We start from the raw sequence: 24,534 nt of genomic DNA, 5'->3' as shown, positions 1-24,534 counted from the left end.
ACCGGCGGATTGTGGCTAAGTCCCATTAGCTTCCCAACCAGCGGAGCCAACTGGTATATTAAGGATTTGCCATATCCCGTCGGCATAAGTCCAAATACGTCTTTCTTCTCAATGAAACACTTCAGTGTCGTCCTTTGTTTATCTTTCAAGTTGAATTTTAGCTTCAAATCTTTAAGGGCTGTGGCCAAAGCCGAGTCGAAAAATAACTGTTTATTGTGCGCTGGTTGTTTCTGTCAGAATCGTCACGCCTCTGTCGTCACTTCGTTACGCCCGCCTTCTGACTCTACACTTCGTGGTGATTCGTCCGGCCAGTTTTAGGAGCATCCAGCCTTGAGCCTTATGGAGGGTAACTAGACCCACCCTGGCAGAGAATTAAATTCGTTGCTGTGGGTTGTCTAGCGCGGCTAGGCTAGAGCATCAGCATTCTCGTCCTGAATCCTCCTCATGATTGCTGCAGAGGCTGGGGTTCTTGGAACATGTTGTCTTCTTTGTATTTGAGGCCTCAGTGCCTTTCCCAGTTCCTCAAGAAAGAGTCGCCTCCTCTGGAGCTTCCCTCTGCTCCACTCTGGGTTCAGTGCCATCCAGATGACAAAGGCATTGTATGCTGAGATGTCCAACATGTAAAAGAATATCACCAGTGGCCAGCATAGGGTTCTCCTTTGCAGCTGTAGGCAGTCACCAGCTTATCCATGTTGTCCGCACCTCCTTTTGTGGCATTGTAATCCATGATCATTTCTGATTTCTGATGCTCCTAGAGAGCAGGTGTTGGTGCTTGAATTTTGCAAAGCTGTGCAGGAATGGCAGGGCAGAAATACCCCCCCCCAGACACACACACACACACACACACACAGCCCACACCTACACACACCTACACACCCACACACCAGGCCCAGACAGGAGGAGGACAGAGAGCAGATGCACAAGACCTAAAACTTCCACTTTTATTGGCCCCGGGTCCAGTGGACCCGAACACCCTGTATGTAACATAAATGCGTAGGGGGGGTGTACGGTGTGTGGTCATTGAAAATGTGTTGTGATATATGTTCTTCACGGAGCCAAGGCCAGTGAATCTGAGCTTGAAATAAAAAATTATCGTATTACTTTTCTTTGATATAAAAATGAAAATGGGTCCCACAGACCCGAACACCATACAAGGGTTAAATCAAAACATGATCTAAATGTAGTTTCTATATTAAGCATTTTGATCATTGGTTATCTTTTATATCTTGACTGACTCTGAACCTTGAGACATCCTGAATGGGACTAAAGTTAATAAATCATTTTCCTGGTGTCTTTTTCTGTTATTAGTGTACATGACCGTGCAGTCTCCGCCTGTTCTAGTGAAAAGAACTTAAATGTAGGCAGTGTGAGTGGCCCCATGCTGTCACGCTGTGTCTTTAAGGAGCCACGGAAGAGGGCGTGTTCAGACACACTACGGCAGGAGGTAGTGTAGTGAGTTATTGCGCTCCAGAGCAGAAGCACCGCTTGTGAGGATGCAGTGAAAGTAACTGTGCGTTTTTTTATTTTTGTATGACAAGAAACGGCTGGTGCAAAAGCGGTTTTTGTTGTTTTGGATATTTTTGGAGCAGAAACAGCTCATCTGAGCGTCTCGCATCTCTTTTCGTTTGATGAATGCACCCTCATTGTCGACCTGCTGGGGGCCTTAAAGTGAAGCAGCACCCGGCTTTTATGAATGGGATGTTCGGTAAGCGTGTGTGCTTTTTATATTTGTGCTTGCATCTAAACTCCACTGACTAAAATTTTTTCTTTCATGTGCAGCTCAGATGTGTGTGTGTTTTTTAATTATCTGGCTTTATCCACTGGTCCAGCTGAGCGCACGGTGCGCCAGGCTGCAGACGCTTCTGGTCAGCTATTATTGTTCTCCGGCTACAGACCCACCCAGAATCAGCGCTTTATTACACCATGACCGAAGCAGTCAGCAGTCATTTGTAGACATAAGTCAATCAAGCGATCCTAAATGGAGAGTATTTGTTGTAAATTCTCGTCTTTTCGCAGAGTATCTTTGTGCTGAGAGTTGTTATCGCGAGAATGGAGCTATTTAACGTTAGCAGTTTAGAAAAAAGCCTGAATTAATTCTTATAATTACCTTCTCTGGGGAGCTTTGGAAGCTAAAACTGATGCACTGTGATTTTTTTAATGTTTGATTTATAGCTTTTCTAAAAAGAAAACTTCTACAGGCCTCATGAGAGCAGATCAGCTACAAAATAGACAAATTTAGGCCAAAGGTGTGTTCAATGATCATGGGAAACTTGTGCATACTCATTCCAGAGCGATTGAAGTGCATCTTTAGATAATAGGAGGAGCTTGAATTTGCACACATCTGCTTGGTCCTCTGGGTGCTTTGTTTTTTTTGTTTTTGATTTTGTTTTTTGTTTTTTTTTAGAGAAAAGATCCCACATTACACACTTCCTGCCCCCACATGGAGCGCACACGTGTTTTGTTTGTCCAGTTCATCACCCACACATCCCAGGTTCTGTCGACTTGGCAGTCCTGTTCAGTTGGCTTGGCAGGGGCGGCCTGTGATGAGCTCATTGACTGGCATTTACAAGATGATGGGCCTCATGTCTGCAGGCCGTCACTCCATCACCGCCACGCTGATAACAGCTCACAGCAATTGTTTGAGGAGTTAATGTTATCAGAGGTCTCTACTTGTGAGGCAAATTGAGTGGCCTTCCTTTGTTTTTCGCTGGTTTTGGAATGTGACATTTGACCTGTCTTATCCCAAATAAGGCTTTTTGTCACATGTCAGACTGTGCTTCCTGCCCAGACATTAGGATGGATTCAGGCTGATGACACTGCGAATGAGGAAGCCTCATAGCTGAGATTTATGTATGAGGCTTAGCCTGTTTACTGTCCTCCCCTAGTAGTGTCTCTGAAATGTCTCTGAGAAGAGGCGACACATTTTTAACCAGCCTGCACAGGTTTGTACACCACCATCTTCTGTTTCATAAAGCATCTAATTTGACCGCAGGAGATGTGTTTAGTGCCTGAAGGTGAAAGTTATCCTTCCTCCTGGAGGTGTTTGGACACTGTGCCAAGCGCACTCCGCTGCTGGGCACGGCACGGCACAGCGTGGACAAGCATTTGCTGGCTCATGTCCCGGCAAGCACAACCTGCTCATGATTTTGTTTACAAAAGTGAACAAATTTGTGCTCCTTACTTTTCATTTGGAGATAATCAGCGTTTCAAAAGTGCTACTGCGGCGGTGCTGGAGTGAAACTGTGTTATTTGTGGCCGCTGAGTGTACAGTCCTGCACCTATGTTTGAACATGTCTGCAGTTTGTGTGCTCATTTGAGGCAATGTGTGTGTCCCGTCCGTCCCCTTCACATTCCAGGAAATACCAATGTAAACTGCTATTTATTTTTGCTGGAATGCCTCTGAGGACACTGATAGAGAACTTCTGGATTATTATTATAGAGAGCAGATATAGCCTATGGCAAGTATTTTGAAGAGATGGGTAGTTTGAGGTTTTTTATTATTGCCTTTAGGTTCTACCAATGAATAGTCTGCAAATGATGCACACAAATCGGAGTTCAGTGGGAACTCTCCTTCTCTCTTTCTGTTCTTGTGACAGCCCATTAGCTCAATGCCACCTTTTTTTATAACCTTGTTTTCCCGATGTCAAATTCTTTGAGCCTCTCATATGTCAGTGTGTGAATGCTGTGTTTGTTCCTGTGTCTTTTGTTTGGCTGCATTGTTTTCTGGTCTTGCCCAACTTGCCGCTTTGTGACCCTGAGTTCTGGGGTTTGTAAGCCAGAGGAAATGTTTATTCTTCACTATCCTGTTTCCTAAATGCAAATATTGCATAGAATCCTTAGAAATGTAGCACCAGACAATGACAGGGGCTGCTAATCTGTAACTACGCACAACTTTTTTTAGTGTACAACTTTGTTTCTTTAGAATCATTTTAACTTATTATGTTGGATTTGTATTTTCCAATTTTTGCGTAATGTACTCTGAGCAAATGCACAGTTTGCATACTATTTACTTAGGAGCACAATTTGCTCTACACAAATTGATTTCCTGTATTTTCTGAAAACAGGCAAAAATAAACCCCCATTCTTTGATAGCTGCTTCTCTGGCTTCCCACCAGCCTTTTTTTTATGCCTTTTTATTTCTCTTTCCTGCTGCTCTGACCCTGTAATTTTGACAGTCTCACACTTTCAAGCAACGCTCTCTGAATCCCATAATTTTCCTGCATTCTTTCCATCAAAGAGCACAGGTTTTCTCCAGAGTGTTTCAAAATGCAGCGTCTCTCTTCTTCTGCTGCGCTTTAGAGACACCTACGACACAGACACCTGGGCCTGAGGCCAGAGCTGTCATCAGCTGCTGTGACTCAGCTACCTGCTGTAGAGAAAATCCGCTTGTGCTCATCCTCTAAAATAATTAAAGCCGCTGAACCTGCGGCGATTCATGCGTTGATACATATTACATTTGGAGCTGTTGTTGAACACACAGCGTCAGCACTGGCCCATGGCCCTGTAGGTTATTAAAACCAAGCGTTGATGGAGATATGGGCTGTGTTTGTTTGGATAACCCATCTGTAATACAGCATGATGGAGCTAAGCCTTGTTTATATTATGAGTGGGCAGGAAGGGCAGGCTGAGAAGATTTCCGGAGAGATGGGAGGGTTTACTGCCTCATTTTCTCCCTGCCCTTCCTGTGAGTGTCCCTCCTAACATGTCCCTCTGCAAAACATTTCATGTGCTGCTAATTAGTTTTTGCGAAGTGAATTTTGAGGTTATTGGCCATTTATCTCAGTGGCAATTAGTCACATTCTTGCACTTCTGTCATTTGGATGTTTTCGTGCAGACAGAGTTCTAAATGACCTGAGGGAGGTTGTTGACCTTGCAGGTTCAACTGCGTCATAATGCAAAAAACCTGGAAACGTTTTAGCCATTTCTCGTCACCCAAAAACACTCCAACTAATGTTAAGTGGTTGTTTCTGGCATGGCCTCTTGTTTATGTTACCAGTGTGAACCTGCTTTCTGTTCATTTGCTCTGATTCTGTTGAGGCACTCTCAATGCCAGAGTGGTGCCAATTTCTGCAACCCCCCCGCCCACTACTCTCCCTTTTTGTATTTCAATGGCCTGCCCGGTACACCGATGACGTTGATGTTGAGCCATGCTGGCTGCAATTTCAGTAGCACGATTGTAAGTTTTATTCAGATCAGAGATGATCGCAAAGCAGGGGTGGATAACATTGTTGGCGTCTACAAAGGCAACGAATATCCATGAACATGATGTTTACCAGTCTTGTTTAAGCCGCAGAATGCTTTTTCGTTCTTGAGTGTGTTGAAGCGGAAGACATGTTGTCTGCCATCCGCTGTTTGTGTTTGTAATAAAAGCTGTCAGTTTCTTCACAGCGCAGCACAGACAGAAAGAGATGGAGTGTCATATCTAGAGGCTGTGTTGGCTGTAAATGTAAAAGAGACAAGTCATCTCCTCTCGAGGAGCAGAGGTCAGCTGGTGTGTGTCGAGCTGACTTGCTGCAGGCCTGTTTTCTGCCAGGAAACCTTTCATTGGCTGTCGAGGCTCTTTTTGAAAGCCATTCTGTTGCCCTCCGTCCTGGTCTTCCTCTTCTGTCTTTCAATTTTCCTTCTTCTCGCTGGCTGCTCCACTTTGAACAGCCTCTTTAATACTCACTTTCACACTATCAAGTTTTGAGTGCAGAGCTAGGGTTTCATACTGATTATGTTGAATTAAGGGTCTGCTGAGTTCAGTGATCATTTACCACAACAGTGAATGCTATTTTTAAACACTGTTGAGTTCTGGTGCGTTTGTGTTGTTTTTTTTTTTTTTCCAGTCAGAGCTGCTTACTTCAAATATTCCACTCACTGATCTAAGGATGACTGCAGATTTAGTACTCGCCAACATGAATACCAATTGGAAAACCTACAGGCACTTTTATTAGCAGGGTAGCTCTAAAAATCTGTTGTTCTTTGATCCTTCCTGAGCAGAGTGCCCTGCTGGGTGAGGTGTGACATTAGCATAACAGTCTGCCTCACACCAACTTGTCACGTTTAAGTCAGCACAGGAAAAAAAACCACTGATTTAGTAATTTTTTGCTGTCTGTATTTAAAAATCGCACACAAAAAGACTTTTTTCCCTTTCCCCCAGTACTCGGAGGCATGATTTTTGGAGGAATGATATTAGTATTGAGTTGTTTTAGTTATTACTTCATGATCAATGATATAAAATTGCCTTTTTCTGGGAACTGCTTATCTCAGTGTGCATCATTTCCTGATCCGATCAGATGTCAATTATTTTCACGGTTGATTTGTCCCTCTTGTTTTCCCAAAGAATCTATTTGTAGTTTTGTCCATAAAGTGTCTCTAGTTTGCCAAAAGCACATAATGTGGTCTTGTATTGTGGGATCATCAGTTGCAAATGCAGAATTATCCCATTTAAAGTCAAGTAAAACAGATAAAAGCAGCACATTCTCACATTAGGTGAAAAGACACGACCATTTCTTCTTTCAAAAAGCTCAAACAAAATGCTAAATTTCTGTTATCACGATTCATTTTAGCTCTAGAAAGAGATGCTGGGGTAAAAAAAAAAGACAAACCAAGTTCAATATGAGCTTGGCTGGTTACTAAGTGCAAAGTCTGTTGCAGTCATTGGCGTTTCCTCATATTCAGCATTCCACAGTAACAGATTTTAGATTTGTTTTGCTCTTTAGACCAGATTTGCTGTATCAGAGCTGCACGGTGGAGAATGGCTTGAGGAAACGGGTGGTCGTGCAGGAGGGCACTCAAGATACCATCTAGGTCAACACCATACTCTGAACACCGCAAGCAAATGGACGATTCAAGCTATGGCTAAATTTGGCTTTCTTGTAAGTAGGAGGGCTTTTATTTGTAAATTCTCATTAGAGCAGCATGGTTTCTCATTGCTCTATTTATCTCAGAGGGCATCATCTGCTTGATGTCTGCTGTTGCCTTTTTGTCTGATTGAGACATAATGTGATTTCCACTGTTTGTCCTTTGGCTGCTCCCTCCTAAATGAGACGTTCGGGCCCGCTAACTGAGTTGCATGGCAGATACCCATCTACTAGAAGAGGCCATTTGTCTTCTTAATTACTGAAGCATGTGTGGCAGAGTCTGTGCTGGCTCAACCTTTACCAAACAACTCTTGCCAGTGTTGCACTTAAACACATGGGAATAAATTTGCTATCAAATGAGATGCTTGCAAATGGTATGATCGGGGCAGAGCGGTTTTCTCCCCGTTTCTCACACAGATTTTAGGTGCATGTGGCCTTCTAGCCCCTGATGTCATGTCACCCTCAGGTCATTCGCTTGTCCATCCAGGTCAGTGACTTCAAATGATGCAGACAGGGAGCCTGCATCACTGCTGCAGCAGCCCTCCTACTCCCAGACAGTAAAATACACAGCGGGCAAATTAAGCACAAAGACGGTGCATCAATACTCAATCCTGGAAATGGGCCATAAGTCATTTTTGAGTGTGTGTTTGGGTCTGCTAGTGTTCTCTTGTGTATTAGTATTGAGTGGCCTAGCGTGAGAGTATTGACAAAAAGTGAAAAGTTATGTTGGTCCTAAACACAAATTATCCAGGAGGTCAATATTTCTCTCTGATGTTGATCTGGAGTTTTTGTCATGCATATTAAATCCCAGTGAGTCCTCTGATGATGCTTTTTTTTTTGCGTGTTTGCTGAACTATAAAAACTTAATGGATGCATGCTAATTTTCCGAATGTTTTTTGACTCATGGCTTAAGCTTGCAGCCACTGTTTGTACACTTCCTCTAATGTAACATCTGTCTGTAGTGCTAAGTAATGACTGCAGCAATACTGGAGCTACTGTTTGATTTAGTGAGGCCCTTTTCACCCATTCAGTAGAAGTAAAACAACCCATTACCATTTACTTCCTAGATTATTTCTGTGCTTTTGCCTCAAAGGATCCGAGGGAATTGACCATTTTTTCCTGCAAAGTACTGGCTATAGCCTTGGGGTATTTAGACAGATATTGAAATCTGTATGGACTCAAGTATTTTTTATTGAAAATTCCAATGTGTGATATATAAACAGAGCTAACTTTACCTTCTTGGGGCTTAAATACATCTAAGGGAAGGTGCCAAAATATCATTTAGACCAATAGATGTGAAAAGATTGGAGAACCGGCAACTGTTTTGAAACATTCCCGGTGTGCTTATGTTTATCGCAGGGTGCATGCATGCACGCTCTGCTGCTTTTTACTCAGCGGTTGAGAAATACCACGTCCACATCAAGGCAGGTCAGTCAACCTCATAATCTTTACATATCACTCAGAGGGCTCAAAGTCTGCAGGTCAGCGCGGCTTATGTTAGTTTTTGAGAAGCATCACTGTCAAAGTGAAATGATGCAGACATGCTTCATTGGCTTTTCCTGTCTGTTCCTGCACTGTGTTCTGTGTCTCCAGTGGGCTCTGTTTCAGTCAGACCACGAGTGCTGTGAATGTCTGTTTATAAAGTCAATCCCCCTCCCTGCTGTGACCCACTGGTTCCCACGCTAAACTGCTGTCTTCTCAGGCCCTTTTCTGTTTTTTTTTTTTCATTCACATGTCCACCCACACATACATTCGTACACTTCCGCATGGAATGAGAACACTATAAATAAAGCTGTACAGGACTGTGAATCAGTTTGGATGTAAATGTGGAACTCTGCTGCTGTTGAGCTTCTTGGATCTGTTGTAGATCCAGCTTACGAAGAGCACTCTGGTGGTCTGTGACAAGGTTTTGCATCCATGTCCATGCAATTGGCACCATTGAGCTTTCCGTCTTGACCCTGACCTGAGGGCCGAGATGGAGAGGGACAGGGAGGTGGGCTTTTCCACCACTAGTTGTTTTTCCTTGTTTAAGCCACCCAGAAGCAACTCGTCAGAGACAAAAAAAAAAAAAAAAGATATTGTTTTTTTGGCTGGGTGTGAAATATTTCCCCATCATTATTTCCCCAAAACAAATCAGAACTGGCGGCTTCAATAATAAACATGTTTCTGCAAAATAGGTGACCTTGTTTGTATATCTTGGTGAAAGCAGTTTGAGTTCATGGAAAGTTTTCATATCGTGTTACAGTCTTGGACAAAAACACTGAAAACTTCCACATATGCTTCTCTTCGTATTGATAGCTCTCTTTTGTAGTCTACAGCACTGGTACTTTTCTGTATTTTTATTAGTTTCAATTTTACAAATGGGAAATAAAAGCACAGATGGAGCGAATGAGTGAAAACGCAACAGACGTCAGATTAAAAGAGTTTATTCTCTGGTTGACACAGAGGCCCGTGTGTTGAATGCTTCTATGAAATCTGAAGCCTTCTGCAGCCTCTGACAGGAAGCACGGTTGCTTGCTTGCAGGAGGGTGTTTCTATGGAAACCAAAGCAGGTGAGGGTATTAACAGGAAGAGGAGTTGAGGCTCAGCTGGCGAAGACGGGGGGTGGAGATAGAAGAACGAGGTCAGTGCATTAAAAAGCCTGTCACATTAAACAACTGAAGTCTCCCCACGGCACTTCTACCAAAGACAACTCTGACTCTTTTGAAAGCTTGCCTGTAAGAAATCTGAAGTCAAGGTTAGCACGCTGACCAGTTTGATGATCTTCCTCTGTGAGTAAACAAAGAAAGAGGCACATATGTGCAAGTCAGAGAGGTGCACGGCAAGGTAAGCATTTTCTCCTGGCCTGCTTACGTGTAACCATAGAGATTTTCCACCCACTACCCAGACGTGCATGTGTTTTTGATGTATGTCTGCAGAAAATTGCTCGCGTTTAATTTTGCAGACCACCGGGGCAGTGTTCTTTTCAAGTTGTATTTTATATGTGGGGATGGATAGCTAATGAGACGCCCTGCCCTTGTCCTCCAGTGCACCTCCTCAGGAAGCAGCAGTGTCTGGCTGGCAGCCTGTGGTGAGGCTTCCTCTGTCTGCGCTTTCAATAATGTAGAAACACATTTTCTATCAGCTGTCACTCACAAATCTCTAGGGGCCTAAACAACATTGTCGAAGCAGACGATGGATAGGGAATATTTTCTGTCATTCCTCTGATAACAGTTCCTCTTAAAATTGTCAAAATAAGGCGTCCATATAGTCAGATGACAAGTGCTGTTGTTCTTTGATGCTTGCATAAGTGACTTTCCGTGACTAGAAGATAAGCTTTTGGTCATATAGTGTATGCTGTGCAGTCAAAAGTTTCCCACCAGAAAATCCCTGGCTGCCCTCAACTATTCCTTTCTGCTTCATGTTGGTCTGTGGTTGGTGTTTTGCTTAGAGTTATAATGCCGTTTCAAATGTAAAATCCTGTGGTGTTCCCCATCACTTTTTTTCTCCCAGTGCGTTTTAGAGGTCATCTTGCAGAGATGTTGGAGGAGTGCTGCTTATCATTATAGAGTTGCATAATTGATAGCTTCAGCTCTTGCAATTAGTGGAACATTTGAAATTCTTAGAAATGGTTTCATTTATTTTATGGGCTTAAACAACCAAATGTGAAAATGCTTTACAACATAATATGAAAGCTATGCCTTACATAGACTATAGATTTTCTTAATAACATTCAGCTGCAATTGACTCTAAATGTGTCCTAGTGGGAATGATTTGAAGTGTTTTCACTCTGCATACAGTGTTGACTGTCTTTTTAGTGTAAATAATGGATTGTAAGCAAAGTGAAACTGCCACAATGTGCTCTGTCTAATTTATTGTATTTTCTTTAAATTTTTCAGGTTCCCAGACTGACTGGAATTAAGGAGCGTCATTATTCATTTCAAGGCCTCTAACAAGATTCAATTCAACATTTGGGTGCCTTTTTTTGTATCCCGACTACCTCTTAGCACAAAACAAAACACCTAATCAACCACCATGCCGATCTTAAAACAGCTAGTGTCGTCGTCCTCCCAAACCAAGCGTCGCTCACGCATGGACCTGACCAGGGAGATGATCAGCGCTCCTCTGGGCGACTTTCGCCACACCATGCACGTCGGCCGGAGCGGTGATGCTTTTGGAGACACCTCCTTTCTCAGCACACGCTCAGGGGAGCCTTCACCTGAGAATACATCCTTCCCGCGCTCTCCACGACCCGGCCTTTTGTCGCGCACCTTCAGGAGCAGCAAGCGCTCACAGTCGGTCACCAGAGTGGATCAGCAGAGCGATGGCTCTTTGGTGCTCCCTGGAGGATCACCCAGCTATGTGAAGAATGCCATGTCTCTGCCCTTTCTCAATGATGACGACAGAGAGGAGAGCATGGTGGCAAAGAGTTTGTCTTCAAGCCCGTTCAAGCAACACGGGGAGTTGGACGAGAGAGGCGCAGCTGCAGCCATGCACTTCCTAGAGCTGGAAGAACGAAGCTTCGGCGAGCTGACGGAGCTGCCGGAGAGCTCCCGTCACTACGGAGGTGGAATGAAGCACGCCGAGTCGGTTATGTCCTTCCACGTTGACCTGGGACCCTCCATGCTGGGTGACATCCTAGGTGTGATGGAGAAGGAGGACGATGATCTTGGCTATGAGGAGGGCAAAAGCAGCGAAGGCCATGCTTCACCGCCTCTCAGCGCCCATGGTGAGGAAGAGGACAGCGTGGAGAGGGGGAAAGATGAGAATGGAGAAGAGCAAATGGAGGCAGACGAAGAAGCAGGAGATCTGCAGATGCAGGTCTCTGAGGATCCAGCCAGCTCTATTGATCTGAGGCCTGAGGACGGAGGGCCTTACACCCCAGAGTACACTCCGGAAATACGGCCCAAACACTTGCAGCATCTAGACAGCTGCTCCATGTCCAGCTCTGGTTCTGCTGCTCTGGATGAGAAACCCAACAGCCAGACCTATGCAGGAGATACAGACAGCGCCACATTCAGTGCCCCGCCAGAAGAGGAGAGCAACTTCTCCTCTTTCTTGGAGGATGAAGATGATGAGATCCGTGTATGAGAGTCCAAAGTCAGATGAAAAAGGGGAAAAAAGAGAAAAAATAAAGCAGGGAAAATGGTTGATGTGAAACTGGCAAATCCTTTGACAGTGTGGATTTGCACTTGAACGGGAGAAAGACACTGCGGTTGGTATACTGTGGGGATGAGATTGTGAAGAAGATGGAGGACTCTCACTTTATAGGGCTACAAAGAAAGTGTGACTACTCCGTTAGGACAAGCCCAAACTCCATCTGTCAGGAAGCCTTACCCTTCTGTTTGTCTATCAATCTGTCTCTCCGTTTTGAACACTGAGGGAACTGACATGGAAGGGCAGACACTTTTTGAATATGGAACATTCCAGAAGTAAGCAGGGAGTATTGGTTAGAAAGGAACTTTTGTAGGAAAAACACTTTCCACAACTAAAACTCAGTTCACCCTCTCTCTCTCTCTCTCTCTCTCTCTCTCTTCTCTCACTTGACGTGTCACATGTGCTTTTTTCATTTGGTTTGCCTCTATTCTCGCTGTGCTTTCTGTCTCTGGCTGTGGGACATCATGAGGCCTGAGCCGAACAGAAGGCCTCTGTCACAACAGGATCAGTGGTGGGTATCTTGTCACAATAAAGGGAGCTGTGTTTGTCATTGGGGTTTGAGGCCCTGCATTAAGCCTCTTTCATCTGAAAGCATTTTAGCAGTGCCATAGATCTATCAGATTTTTTTTCCTCCCTTATTGTCTCTTATGTAATTCAGGGTCCTGGTGACGCTGTCATTTCCTGCTGTAAAGTTGGACCACAGAGTCCAAACCAAAAAATTCTCCTCTGTTTTCAATTCACTGAGTGCCACACAGGCTTAGGCTGCATGAATTGGAGAGAGCCAGGGTTGTAAAGCTAATGGAGATGCATTGAACTGGATTAACATAAAGCATGGTGTTACTACAGGAAACCAAAAGTGTGAAGCGTTGTGCGTGGCCCATTGAACATTGTGTTAGTTGTCTCTTTATCTCTTTTCCAGTGAACAGGTTCCTTTTTTCCTCATAGGATTTCTATTAACTAACACAAATTGGCCATCTTCCTTGTTCTTATCCGTCATTTCAAGTTGAAACTGAAGTTTGAAAACCACTTCCTTCCTTGTTTCTTTTTTGTACATCCGAGCAACTGCAGTGGTGCAACTGAACTGTGTAAAAGATGTTGATTCTCAATAGTCAATAGACTGCCTTAAACAGTTTTTTCCACCACTACGTACGGTATGTGTAGAGTCTTAGGGTGTGTAAGTTTTGAAATCAAATGTACCAGCAGGCACAGTTAAACAAGACACTACTGCTATGCGTGTTTAATACAGATTGTTGTCTTTTCTTTGTCTTTGAAAAAAAATCTCTGCTACGTTTCTGTTGTATCTGTTTGAAGAGTGGTTAAGGGTGAAAAACTGGCCAGCAATAGCTGCAAGAGCATTACGAAAAGTGCAAATTGCACAGTCATTGCAGCTCGGCTATGTCTCTTGCATCATTAAAAAGCCATGGCCAGAAGTATTGAAGGCTTACTTGCGCTGATTGATTTCACTGCCTTAACTGAAACTGACAGATGTGCCAAATTATAATTTTCTAGCCAAAAACAATTTCAGTATGTGGAGCTCACTTTTGGGAGAGCCTGTCAAGTACATCTTCTTTCTTCTTCCACTGTTGGTAATCACTGCTGAGTAAGAGTTCAGATTTGAGCTTCAGCTTGCAGGTTGAAGGAGAGAAAATAAATATTGTTCTAAGATATAATAAGGAAAGTAATTAATTTGCATAACTGGATATTTATCCCTTATACACTACATGATGCATTCAGGTGACTTCAAATGTTAATTTTTGTACGAATGAGAATTTGCCTGTGCTTTCTGCAAACTGTTGTTAATAATACCTTACTGTTGACTTCTTTACTGTATATTTACAGCTTCTTTTTCTGTATTATCCAAAGTAACCTATATTTTTCAATAAAAGAAGGCCTGAATATCTTGAATATTTTATAGCCGTTTTGTGGGAGTGCATGAGAAGATAAATAGCAATTTCACAGATGCGGTAAGAGTGAAGTGGTGCTCAGTTAGCAGCATTAACAAAGGAGCTGAGTGCCTCTTCTGTTTCCTGATACTATTCTTTGGCTCTCCCAGAAGAGGAAGGAAGGAAGGAAACAATTGAGACCTTAGTGGCCTAGTCGGCCACATCTCTGAAGGACAATGATGAGATGATTCATGAGTAAATATGTGAGAGAGAGAGAATGAAGTGTGTAAATCTGAGGCTCATTTTAAAAGCAGTTTTCTGAGAACCACTTGGGTACAGCTATATTCTCATCCGTACAGGTGAGAGAGGGGTAAAAAATGTATGGTGGAGGACAAGTTTATCATAGATAAGAGCTGCGACCGATAAACAGCAATGACAGGAAATTCATCTCACCCTGTTGATTGGAGGATGGATGAGTCCAAGAGTTGCGTAAGACCAGGATCCCTACTCATCATCATGGATCCCACAACTGTTCTGTCACTTTTCATTTTGCAGGCCATGCGTTGGTTCTTCACGCACCAGTGAGCCGACTCGCAGCCCGGCCAAAGTTCAGCGTACTATGTTTTTACAACACTCACTGCAGACAATTCAAGGGCTCACCCCTGCATCCCTCCACATTAAAACTGCATGTAGAAAAACACTGGCTCTGTTCCCCTTTGGTATCTCATCTCGATTCGGTCTTTCATCTCCACTTTAGGGGATGTTTAATCTCTTTCCACCTTCAGTTTTTCATAGTCACATTATCCCAATGTCCAATCTGCCAGAGGGCTCGAAAAAGTCATTATTCTTACACTTGTGGTAAAAAACAGGCCATTTATATTGATTGTTGTGGTCAATACAAACCAGTAGTGGTATTGATTCTTCTTTTCTCTGCCTGTATGAAGTCATTATTCTTCTTACAGATTGTTAGGAATTTTCTTTGAGGAGGAAAGACTAAATCTTCACTAGTCACCACTTTTGCATTTCATTCGGAGAGTCTTGTCTTTATTCTCTGCTTGTAACAGAATTATATATCACTTGCTTGTACTGCTGACTGTTCCAGCCCCGTGGAGCAAATCACTTCATCTAAAGCTTGATATTTACTGCCATCTAGTGGCTGTGTAAAGCTCCAGTCTGTAGCAATGGGTGTGTCAATGACTAAGGAGTTGTAATTTGATCTTTTTAATACCTCTGCATTGTCTTATGCCTAAAAACGTCAGAATTATGGATGAAGCTTTCTTTTTATGTCAATCGGGTCCCAGTGTCTCACCCGCATTCTGCAATCTCTGCAGAAAAATAATTGTCAAAGGCAAAAGCCTCAAAGTTATCCCTCAAGACAGTCCAATGAGATCATCTGGATGATTTGCAGTAAAAGGCAGGACATGAACACAACTGTTGGAGTTGTTCAAGCACATTTGAACTTGACACCGGGGACCACTGATTTGTTCAGGGGGCTCACCCCCCCCCCCCCCCCCATGGATATTCATTGTAATTTGAGTCAAGCCTTGCAGCTGTTTCTCCCTCTCAAACACCCTGCGTGCAGTTTCTCATCTGCTTCTGAGGCTGTCAAATGTCATTTGGTTTCCAGCCTCCTTTTGAAATCCGTATTTTCTTACTGGAGCTGCCAATGGGAGGCGCTCATTGCCTTTCAGTTTATTATGTCAGGAGCCCCCGCCTGGACCCACAACCTTTTCCGCCAAATTCCATCAGCAGACTTGCAACTCTTCCAGGAGGCTGAAGGCATGCTGAAATCTGGAAAGTATTAAACAACCTGCTAGTAGAAGGGATTGAGGAAGGGGAGGTGGAGGAGGGTGAAGCAGAGAGAGGGAGTGAGGGGAAGCAAAAAAAAAAATGGGGGATGGGGGAGAAAAGGAACAGAATACAAAATTGTTCATATTCCGCCCTTTGCCTGGCTCTGCTCCCTTTCCCCTCCCACACACACACACACACACACACACACACACACACACACACACACACACATATCAGTTTGTGAACTTCACCCCCCTGCCTAAAAAAAGTCCAGACCACTCCCCAAGCAGCGACAGCATTTTCTTTTATATTTGCAGCAGCATTTCGCAACTTTTGTTGTTTTAAATGGGTCATCAACAAACAGCCGTTTCTCCTCCGTAGTTGTGCATGGGGTGGGGGTGGGGGTGGGGGGTTGGGGGAGTGTGTGGGTGCGGTGTGCATGTGAGGGAGTGTGTGTATGCATGGAGTTGTTTGTTGGCACACGGCTGGAAGGCGAGTGCCATGGTCGAAAAGCCCCAACTGTGTGTGTTTACGGTTAATAGCGAGAATTTAAAAAACTGGATGCCATCCAGACATCTTTTCTCATGCTTTGATACGCAGATCTCTGAGCAAATGTATGCACAGTGTCCAGGAGGGCTTACTGTACTGTACCAGACTGAGAAGGCCTGTCCTAAAAGGATATATCAAATCTCAACTGTGCCAAGAGCGATCTGTCCTCACAGACACTGATGTTTTTATTTAACAGTTTCTTCTCCCTATTTCTGCTAAGATGAAGTTGGACTGTATTTCAATTGCTATCATCCTTGATGATCATCTTGTGTATTTGTTAGTCATTCTGTAAAGACATTTTTCCTTGGCTGTCTTTATATTGATTTAATCTCAGCACTTCTTGCCAGAGTAATTTATCTTTTGCCGTATTTGCCTTCAGTTCAGCTTGCCAAGTTCCAAGAAACCAAACAAAGAGCAAGACAGTCAAACTAACAAGCGCTATCATTAGGAAGCACTTCTTTGCCTTTGTGTTCTCAGAGATATTCCTCTAGAAGAGCAAGACGCAGCACTACGGATATTGGTGTTAACAGGAGCAGCGAACATAAACATTCCAGTACCCAGTTGTGACCTCTTGACCTCCAAAACGTGGCTCTGCAGGGCCGGCAGCAGGAGACCACACACACATGGCTGGGGGAGAAGCAGGGAGGATGCTAAACCTCTCTGGTGTCCTTGCCTTAAAGAGCTTCAGATGCCTTTGCCGAGGATTGTGAAAAATTAGACCATCTTCTAAGCATCAGCGCCGTCCTCCTGCTCAGGGATTGTGCAGGTATGTCAGCATGTGGGTATGGCTTTCTCATATGGAAAAGCTATTTAAAAGGAAGCAGCTCCTGTGTGTCTTGTTCTTCCTGCCAGACTTTCTGCAACCAGCACTTTCCTTATAAATGTGAAGATTGTGTCATAACGTCCTGGACTGGACTCAAATCTTCATTGTAAAAGAAAAAAAGAAAGTATTTTTCCATCTCGCATAACCACGGTTTCTAAACCTGCATTAGAACCAACGGAGCACAGAAGTGCATCCAACAAAGTGTTATTATTTTGCCATGAATGACAAATCAAACAAATGGAACAATTTGAAAATGTTTTGATGTGTTTTTCTTTCAGCGTAATGATTTCAAAACAGCCGTCAGTCATAAAATCAACCCCACGGTGACGCCTCAGATGTAGTGTCCCATTTTCTGCATCCAGCATGTAGTGCTAAGCTGAACATGGAAGACTAAGTTTTGCCAGAAGCAGAGAAACAATGATTCATCCCCTCTTTTTTTCCATTCTTCCCTTCTGTCTGTGTAGTAACTGTGCTAACCCCGTCTCACTCTACTGAAGAGTGTGGGTCCTGCAGCCATGTGTTGTCCCCAGGAGAGCTGGCCTGGCCTGCACTCAGCCATGACCACAATGGATGAGGCTGGGGGCTCTGCTGCTCTGTACCCCCCATCTCTGCCAGAGGCTTCTTCCTCTCCAAGGCCTGTCCACGGCTGGTTGACACTGAAGGAAGGGGAGCACTCTATATAACTCCTGAGCTCACAAACATTAGGTCACTGTCAGATGTAAACCATTACACATTAGGTTTTGGGCAGTTGTTGATTAAAAAAAAAAGTTACACAGACAAGATTCCTTAAATTTAGAGTTAATAAATGTCCACATATAGCAAAAACAAGGCATTCTCCATGTATCAGTAAACTTATCAGTGAGCCCATAGTTGATTAAAAAAATGAAGATGTTGATTTCAGATGTTGATCACATTGAGGAGACATGTTAGCCAAGACAGACTTGGCGCTGTTCCTACGCTGGCTGTACGTCCACACAATACAGCCCTTGTTTGATACACGCTGCATGCCCACAGTGGGACAAGATACTCTCAAGCTGACCAGGAAGTGAGGGATTACAAAGGGTCACTCTCCATAGTCTGGCTTTAAACTCTGACCTTCAGTTTAATCTTCCCTGTTGCTCAGCATAATGAGCTATACCAGTGTCACTCATTCACTGCAAGGGCAGATGCAGCTGAAGGATGGTCTCTGAGACTGAAGCCTGATCTGGATCTGGAAATAAGTGGCTGCTTTTCTACAACACCTTATTTCATTCAACACCTCCTCTCTCAACTATTTAAAGTTATTTTCAATTTATTTTGGCCTTGGATGTATAGCGTACATTTTTGAGCATCCCTGTGTTTCTACAAACTATTTTTAGCTTTTCATGTCCTTCACTTTAAACTTAAAGCCTAGATGAGCAGATTTTGAGTTTTAAAGTCACTTATAAGCAAATGCCATAAAGAATACCAAGATATGCAAATCCATAACTATATTGCCTTAAAATGCTTTTGACTTCACAGCTGTACTGGAGGATTTTTAAACTATTCTTTATTTACATCACTTGGTCAACTGAATTGAAGCTGTGTTTAGGCCTGTGTATTTAAAACACAGTGTCCACTGTTCACATGGGTGAACCTCAGCGATTTTATAGAGCACTTGCTAATATCAGTGCTGGCAGAAGCTGTCGGACTATTTTTCCATTACAGTCCATCACCTTCCTGTTTTCAATGCAACTTTATACACAAGCTCCGCTTCACTAGTGGAAACACTGCAACAACTTAAAGGCTCATTCACTTTCCTCAAATCTCAACAGCATCATAAATCAGGGTGTGACTACAGACAGAAAACAACGCAAGGGTGAAGAAGCCCAGAGCTCCATGTGGAGAGATTACTTTAAAACACACTGTACTGGGTGTTGGTCCTCCATTTAACAACTCCGTCATCCAGTTTATGCTCCCCTCCCTCTGGCCATGGTTCCCTCTGGGCTGAGCTGGAGAGGAGAGGGGGAAAAGTCCGGCCGATGCTGGCTCCCCTCATCGTCCTACCGGCCAGGCTTCAACTCTCCTCCTCCAAGTTTGCACAGCCAATCAGAGGCGACAGACCATCAACAGATGTGTGTGTATTTGTGTCTTCTCTTTGGTTAGGTTCACTTGTGTTGTGTTTATTTTATTTTCTCTGGCTGTTGAATAATTGAGTTAGGTCAGAATTACATTTTGCTTTAATCAATCAATTTAAGACTAGATTTTATGAGTTTGAACACCTGACTAAATGAGGGGATGATATGCACAGTGGCATGAGCAGCATTTAAAAAAAAGTTGTAAAAGAAAATTCAGCAAGCTGCAATAAAGTCTGTCACATTCAACACAGATAAAATTCACCCATATATGATTTTCTGCTCTGTTGAAGAGAAGTCACATAAGAATCCTGAACAGCAGTGGTAAACACTTGTACAAGCAGCAACCATCCTGCAGGCATACTATAAATGTAAATGTGCACTCAGATGCTGGATTAAAACCAGTGTCAAAAACAGCACTGCATAATTATTTGATCTTCTAAACAACCTTAACATTCTCACATCTGTTATTTGGGTGGATTTAAGCTTGAAATTTCAATCTATCTGCACTGTTTATTTTAAACATAAACACTCAATGCTTTGCATGTGATGTAGAGGCGTGTCTGGCTCTGAGCTCAGAAGATGCAGCTGAGCATGAGGCCATCTCCTGGATTTCCTGTATCAGACAACTGCCTTTTGGCAGAATAGCTAGCATGGTAAAGTCTTGTTAAAGCCCTCTCCACCCTCTCCATCTGTAGCTGTTTATTTTGATCGACAGTTCACTGCAATGCTCAAAGAAAGTTGTTCAGATTCATCTCAAATGAAACACTAGCTCATTCACACCGCAATCTCTAGAAAAACGTCATGCTGACAGCGAAAAACCTCAAACTTTATGGGTGTATTGGCCTTTTGTGTATGTGTGTGCATAGAGGAATGCAACAGTGCTTACGTGGGTGTTTGACCGACTTGGTGAGCAATAGGGAAGTTGGACAAAATGTGAATCAGAGCAGGATGGAACAAATAGAGAAGGAATGGTTAAGTAATCATCCAAATCCCTGTTTTTTTCACTATTCTCCTGCTGCATGCTCCAGCTGTGCTGCAGCTTTTGGCTGGCCAGGAAGTGTTTGAGGAGGAGTGGGGTGGAGACAGGGTGAGGTCACAGTGCTGATGGCCCCTGGGATGGGAGGATAGCTGAGAGGAGAGAGGAGACACATGGCCCACTATTACAGGTCCATCTATCCATTCTTAATCTTACTGTTAGCAGAAGCCATCTTTAGTGACATATGATATATCCAAAGAGTTCCAGCACACCGCACAGTGCTGCCAATTTGGACACTATCAAACACTGACCCTGTTTTTTCACATATATACACACACAGACGTGCATAGAGAGGGTGACTCAGCCTCAGAGCCGTAAGCATATTTAGAGACCACTGTGTGAGTGCCTGGCCCTGCATGCTTGGGATGCCTTGGGTGTGACCAGGGTGGCCTGCACTTTGTGTGTGTGTGTGTGTGTGTGTGGTGTGTGTGTGTGTGTGTGTGTGTGTGTGTGTGTGTGTGTGTGTGTGTGTGTGTGTGTGTGTGTGTGTGTGTGTGTGTGTTATAGTTGCTCCAGCTGTTTGTCGTCTGTAGCCTGTCCCATCAGTTCTCACTGAAGAAGGAGGAGAGCCAGCCAGACAGTGACTCAAGCCGACACCAAACTCTCTCTCACACACATGCACAGAGCGGAAAGGATACTCAATGGAAAGAACTGCGGATAGGATTTGGAATTTCCTGGTCACAAGCAGTTTCACGAGGAAAACAGGCTTTGGTCATTTTTCAGGCCTTTACTCGTCGTCTAACATCATTGTAAATGGACAACATTGATTTCAGTAATGAAACTGAAAGACCTGAGGCTATGCATTATTAGTCGCCGCAATATTTTGATACAATTGTAAGTGGTGAAAAAGAACTGCCGTCACCACAGAGCTCCCAGTTTTCCGTGAAGTTTCCAGTCATCCATTGTGCAACGATACACTGCTGTTCGTCTGGTGATTCTCAGGACTTGGCTGGCGCGGCCTTGTCCCTCCTCCCACAACCATGTGTGTAGTTTTTACAGACTGGAGATCTACAAACCCAACCGTGACCTCAGAGAATTAAATATTCTCATTGGAAAACCCCTGTATCCCCAAAGTGGCATTTAAGCTTGTCAGCTGCAGCGTGATCGTATGTGTCCTTTTCCATGTGTGTTTGTAAGAAAAAGCAAGACAGAGCAGGAGTTTGTTTGCATCTTGAAATATGTTACTATTTTCCGTGAGCCTGCATCTCTCTGCTGTTGTGGATGTGGTCAGCACATGTTTGTACTTGTGGTATCTATACGATACGCTAGTTATTAAAAAGACAAGCATTACGTCTTGCAGGAGCCCAGCTTTGTTTAACAAGGCTGAAGCTGAACTGTAGGCTCAGTGTAATGAGAGCCCAGGTAATTGTTTTGAAAGGGTAACTTTATAATGGAAAAATATAAAAACAACCCCTGTTTTCAATTAAGTCTTTCCATCCCATCCCCCACAGCCCTGAAAAAGTAGGGAGTTCAATCCAAGCTGCTATGCAATATTTTCTTCTCTGAGTTCACGGCTTGCCTGCACCATATGGCCAAGGACGGGATTTAATGTAATTTTTCCGGCTGCATGATCTAAACCTCAGTGGCTGGTCTTGAAAAATGGTGAAGTCCATATTTAGAGTCATTCTTTTGCCATTTTTTCTTAAAGAAAAAATATAAGTAAATGGGGCCGTGACAAAGTTAATGAAGAAATAAACATAAATAGTTTTTTCCCCCTCTTTCCAAGTCTGCTTGTTGTTCTTGACCACACCCTATCTTTTGTCATGAAAGGGTGAAATTCATTACATAGAGGAACTTACTAGAACACATGTTCTGAAACACTCATATGGGCGGGGGCACAGGCAAGGTCTCATCTGGAATGTGTAAAGCATAACAATACATCCCAACATCTCTCATCATTCTGGATCAAGAGAGATGTTCATCTGGGATGGGAGTGGGTGGGATCTGTTATGTCTTAAATCCTGCCAGAGTAATAAAGGCTAATGCTGTAGGCTGTGTAGATCAAGCTGTTCTTTCTCTGCCTTTCTTCATACGTGTGAAAAATGTGCAGTTTTGGAGGAGAGCACTTTCTTACTTTGTCTTATGGTTCTGTTAAAGACATAAGCTGCAAGATCTGCGTTTAATGGGGATTTTGGACACATCTTTTAAGATAAGCAGAGACTGCTGGTTTATTTGCTCTATATTTCACGCATATTACCACATAATTAAACCACGGACCCGGTGCTGTGATACATCCTCTCCAGATTTTCCTTTAATGCAGCCGCACTTAGTGTGTGTAAATGGCTTTTCTGTTTGTGCTTCGTTATGACAGTTATGAGCACTTACATTATCTGCACATTTGTCTTTCTGTTAATTGTGGTCTTATCATGTTTTCTAGATTGTGCAGAGAATCATAGATAAACCTATATTCAAATCTGGAGGCAGGCGTTACCCTATTACTGTCACTTATCAATGGTGTTTTTAGATGGATGAAGAATAGTCAGGAAAACAATTCTCTGGATAGATGCAAGACCAGAAAACACTCCATCTCATTATGGAAACCAAGGGGCTGTAAAAGACAATTCACTTTGATCGTGGGGAAAGCAGTTGCTCGCTTCAAAAATGACTAACACTGACCAAGATCGAGCAAATGGTTAACTGTACCTGGCAAGCACTCAATCAAATAGCAGAGGGGTCAAGTCCTATTTGGCACCAAGTTTGTGCTATCTACTTCAACAACTGTAAATCTATTTTTATATGCATACAAGGCTTTACTTTGGTCTTAATTGGCACATTAGGGTGCTAACTTAGCATAATTGTCATTATTTTTGGAAAGTATTTAACAAATTTCATCTTGGCTTGACCACTGTTTGGAAAAATGGTCCTACGAGGAACACAGATGTGGCTAATTAGTTATATGGTAATGCTCAAGTAGTTGGTGAGATAATTCATTTAAAACTACAAATGTGAACCTCATGGCAACACTAGAGGAAAAGTCTAGGAGTTTCCAAAGTCATGAGAATTCATCATTTGGGGGCTTGAATGTTTCTACAAAGTTACTCTACCCTTCAAAAGTTTCGGTTCACCCAGACAATTTCATGTTTTCCTGGATATGGGCTTCTGTACCCCTACGTAAATATTCCATTAATACTCAGCCATTTCCAACTAGAGTAGTCATTTACGACATTAACAATCTCTAGACTGCATTTATGATTAATTTAAAGTTATCTTTATTGAAAAAAAAAGTTTAGTTTTTTTTTAAAAGGGATGTTTCTAAGGGGCGCCAAGCTTTTGAACGGTAATGTATATGTAAGCAAAATGACAGACCAGTTTTCTGACAGTATGACTTGGTTGCTCATAGAGTTTTCCCACTTACATGGTTACTAGAAATGTTACAGCGAACTTCTCACAAATTATTTAAATTCAGGGTGATTTATTAGTCTTAATGTTGGGGTCAAAGAAGGGTTCTAAGCATGAAAATAATCATTTGGCTGTGAAATTGTTGATGTTTTCCAGTGTGTGCGTCCTGATTGTGTGTCATACTGGTGCATCACTGTGTCTGCCAGAGTTTATCAGTCCATCCTCACCTCCTCCTTCACTCCACCACTGACAGGAGCTGTCAGTGGGTTTGGCGTACATCTCTGTGAGTGGCTGCTCTGGGCTGCAGTCCAGACTGATGCCGATGGATGAACACACACACAGTAACTCCAAACCAGGCTTTACAGCAAGGCCACAGTTTCCTTTGGCCAGGCCACTGTACAGTCACCAGGCTACCCAACACATATGCATGCGTATCACCACATTTCCCAACATTTGATTAAACATATTCCTCTCCAAATGCTGGGAGGAAACATAGACTGTATATAAAGATGGACGTAGCATCTGGCTCCAGAATTGAAGCCAACCCGGAAGTGTCAAAAACTTGAAATATCACGCCGTCTGCTAGGGTTGGCTCCAAAAAGCTTTTGCTCCATAGACCCCAATTCATTTTTGGAAAAAATAAAATGTGATAGACTGATTTTCTACAGCTCAGGATTTTTTTTCCCGTTAGTTTTCATGGTCAAAATGAGAGATCAGGTGGCCGATCTTAAAATAAATCAATATTGAATTTTAAATAAATCGTTAAAGTTGGCGGAGCCAGGGGGCGTGGCTATACTTGACTGACAGTCCCATTGACTGGTCCTGCCCTGAGTTGCTCTCCGGTCCAGCCTGTTTGATGACGCTTTTTACGTCACTGGCTCCAAAAAATCCAAAATGGCGACCAGGAAGTAGCAAAATCCGGGCTTCATTTTATCGGCGTTGAAACCAACAGGTGACACCACGGTTAGTTCACGCCTGAACACCGTGAGTATTATAAATTCCATTATAAGATTTGGTTTCAAGTATCAACAGCCAG

At 43.2% G+C, this 24,534-nt stretch overlaps 1 protein-coding gene across 2 annotated transcripts; it reads left to right on the top strand.

Annotated features, from left to right (window-relative positions):
- The first annotated feature begins 1,419 nt into the window (after positions 1-1,419).
- On the top strand, positions 1,420-13,886 carry cdc42ep4a (CDC42 effector protein (Rho GTPase binding) 4a). 2 transcript variants are annotated; one of them, XM_022198155.2, is made up of 2 exons: positions 1,420-1,705; positions 10,724-13,886. In XM_022198155.2, the coding sequence occupies exon 2, from the start codon at positions 10,860-10,862 to the stop codon at positions 11,913-11,915; it is 1,056 nt and encodes a 351-aa protein (XP_022053847.1). In that variant the 5' UTR covers positions 1,420-1,705; positions 10,724-10,859; the 3' UTR covers positions 11,916-13,886. The 2 variants fall into 2 exon arrangements, with proteins under 2 accessions (XP_022053847.1, XP_022053849.1); XM_022198157.2 differs by lacking the exon at positions 1,420-1,705 and adding an exon at positions 9,485-9,671.
- The last annotated feature ends 10,648 nt before the right edge of the window (positions 13,887-24,534 follow it).

This window comes from Acanthochromis polyacanthus, chromosome 21 (genome assembly GCF_021347895.1).
Source record: "Acanthochromis polyacanthus isolate Apoly-LR-REF ecotype Palm Island chromosome 21, KAUST_Apoly_ChrSc, whole genome shotgun sequence".
Taxonomy (NCBI): Eukaryota; Metazoa; Chordata; class Actinopteri; family Pomacentridae; genus Acanthochromis; species Acanthochromis polyacanthus.
The sequence above is the reverse complement of the archived record's forward strand: the minus strand, read 5'-3'. Positions and strand labels throughout refer to the sequence as shown.

Coding starts and splice junctions, on each gene's coding strand:
- cdc42ep4a (XM_022198155.2), top strand. CDS start 10,860: ATGCCGATCTTAAAACAGCTAGTGTCGTCGTCCTCCCAAACCAAGCGT.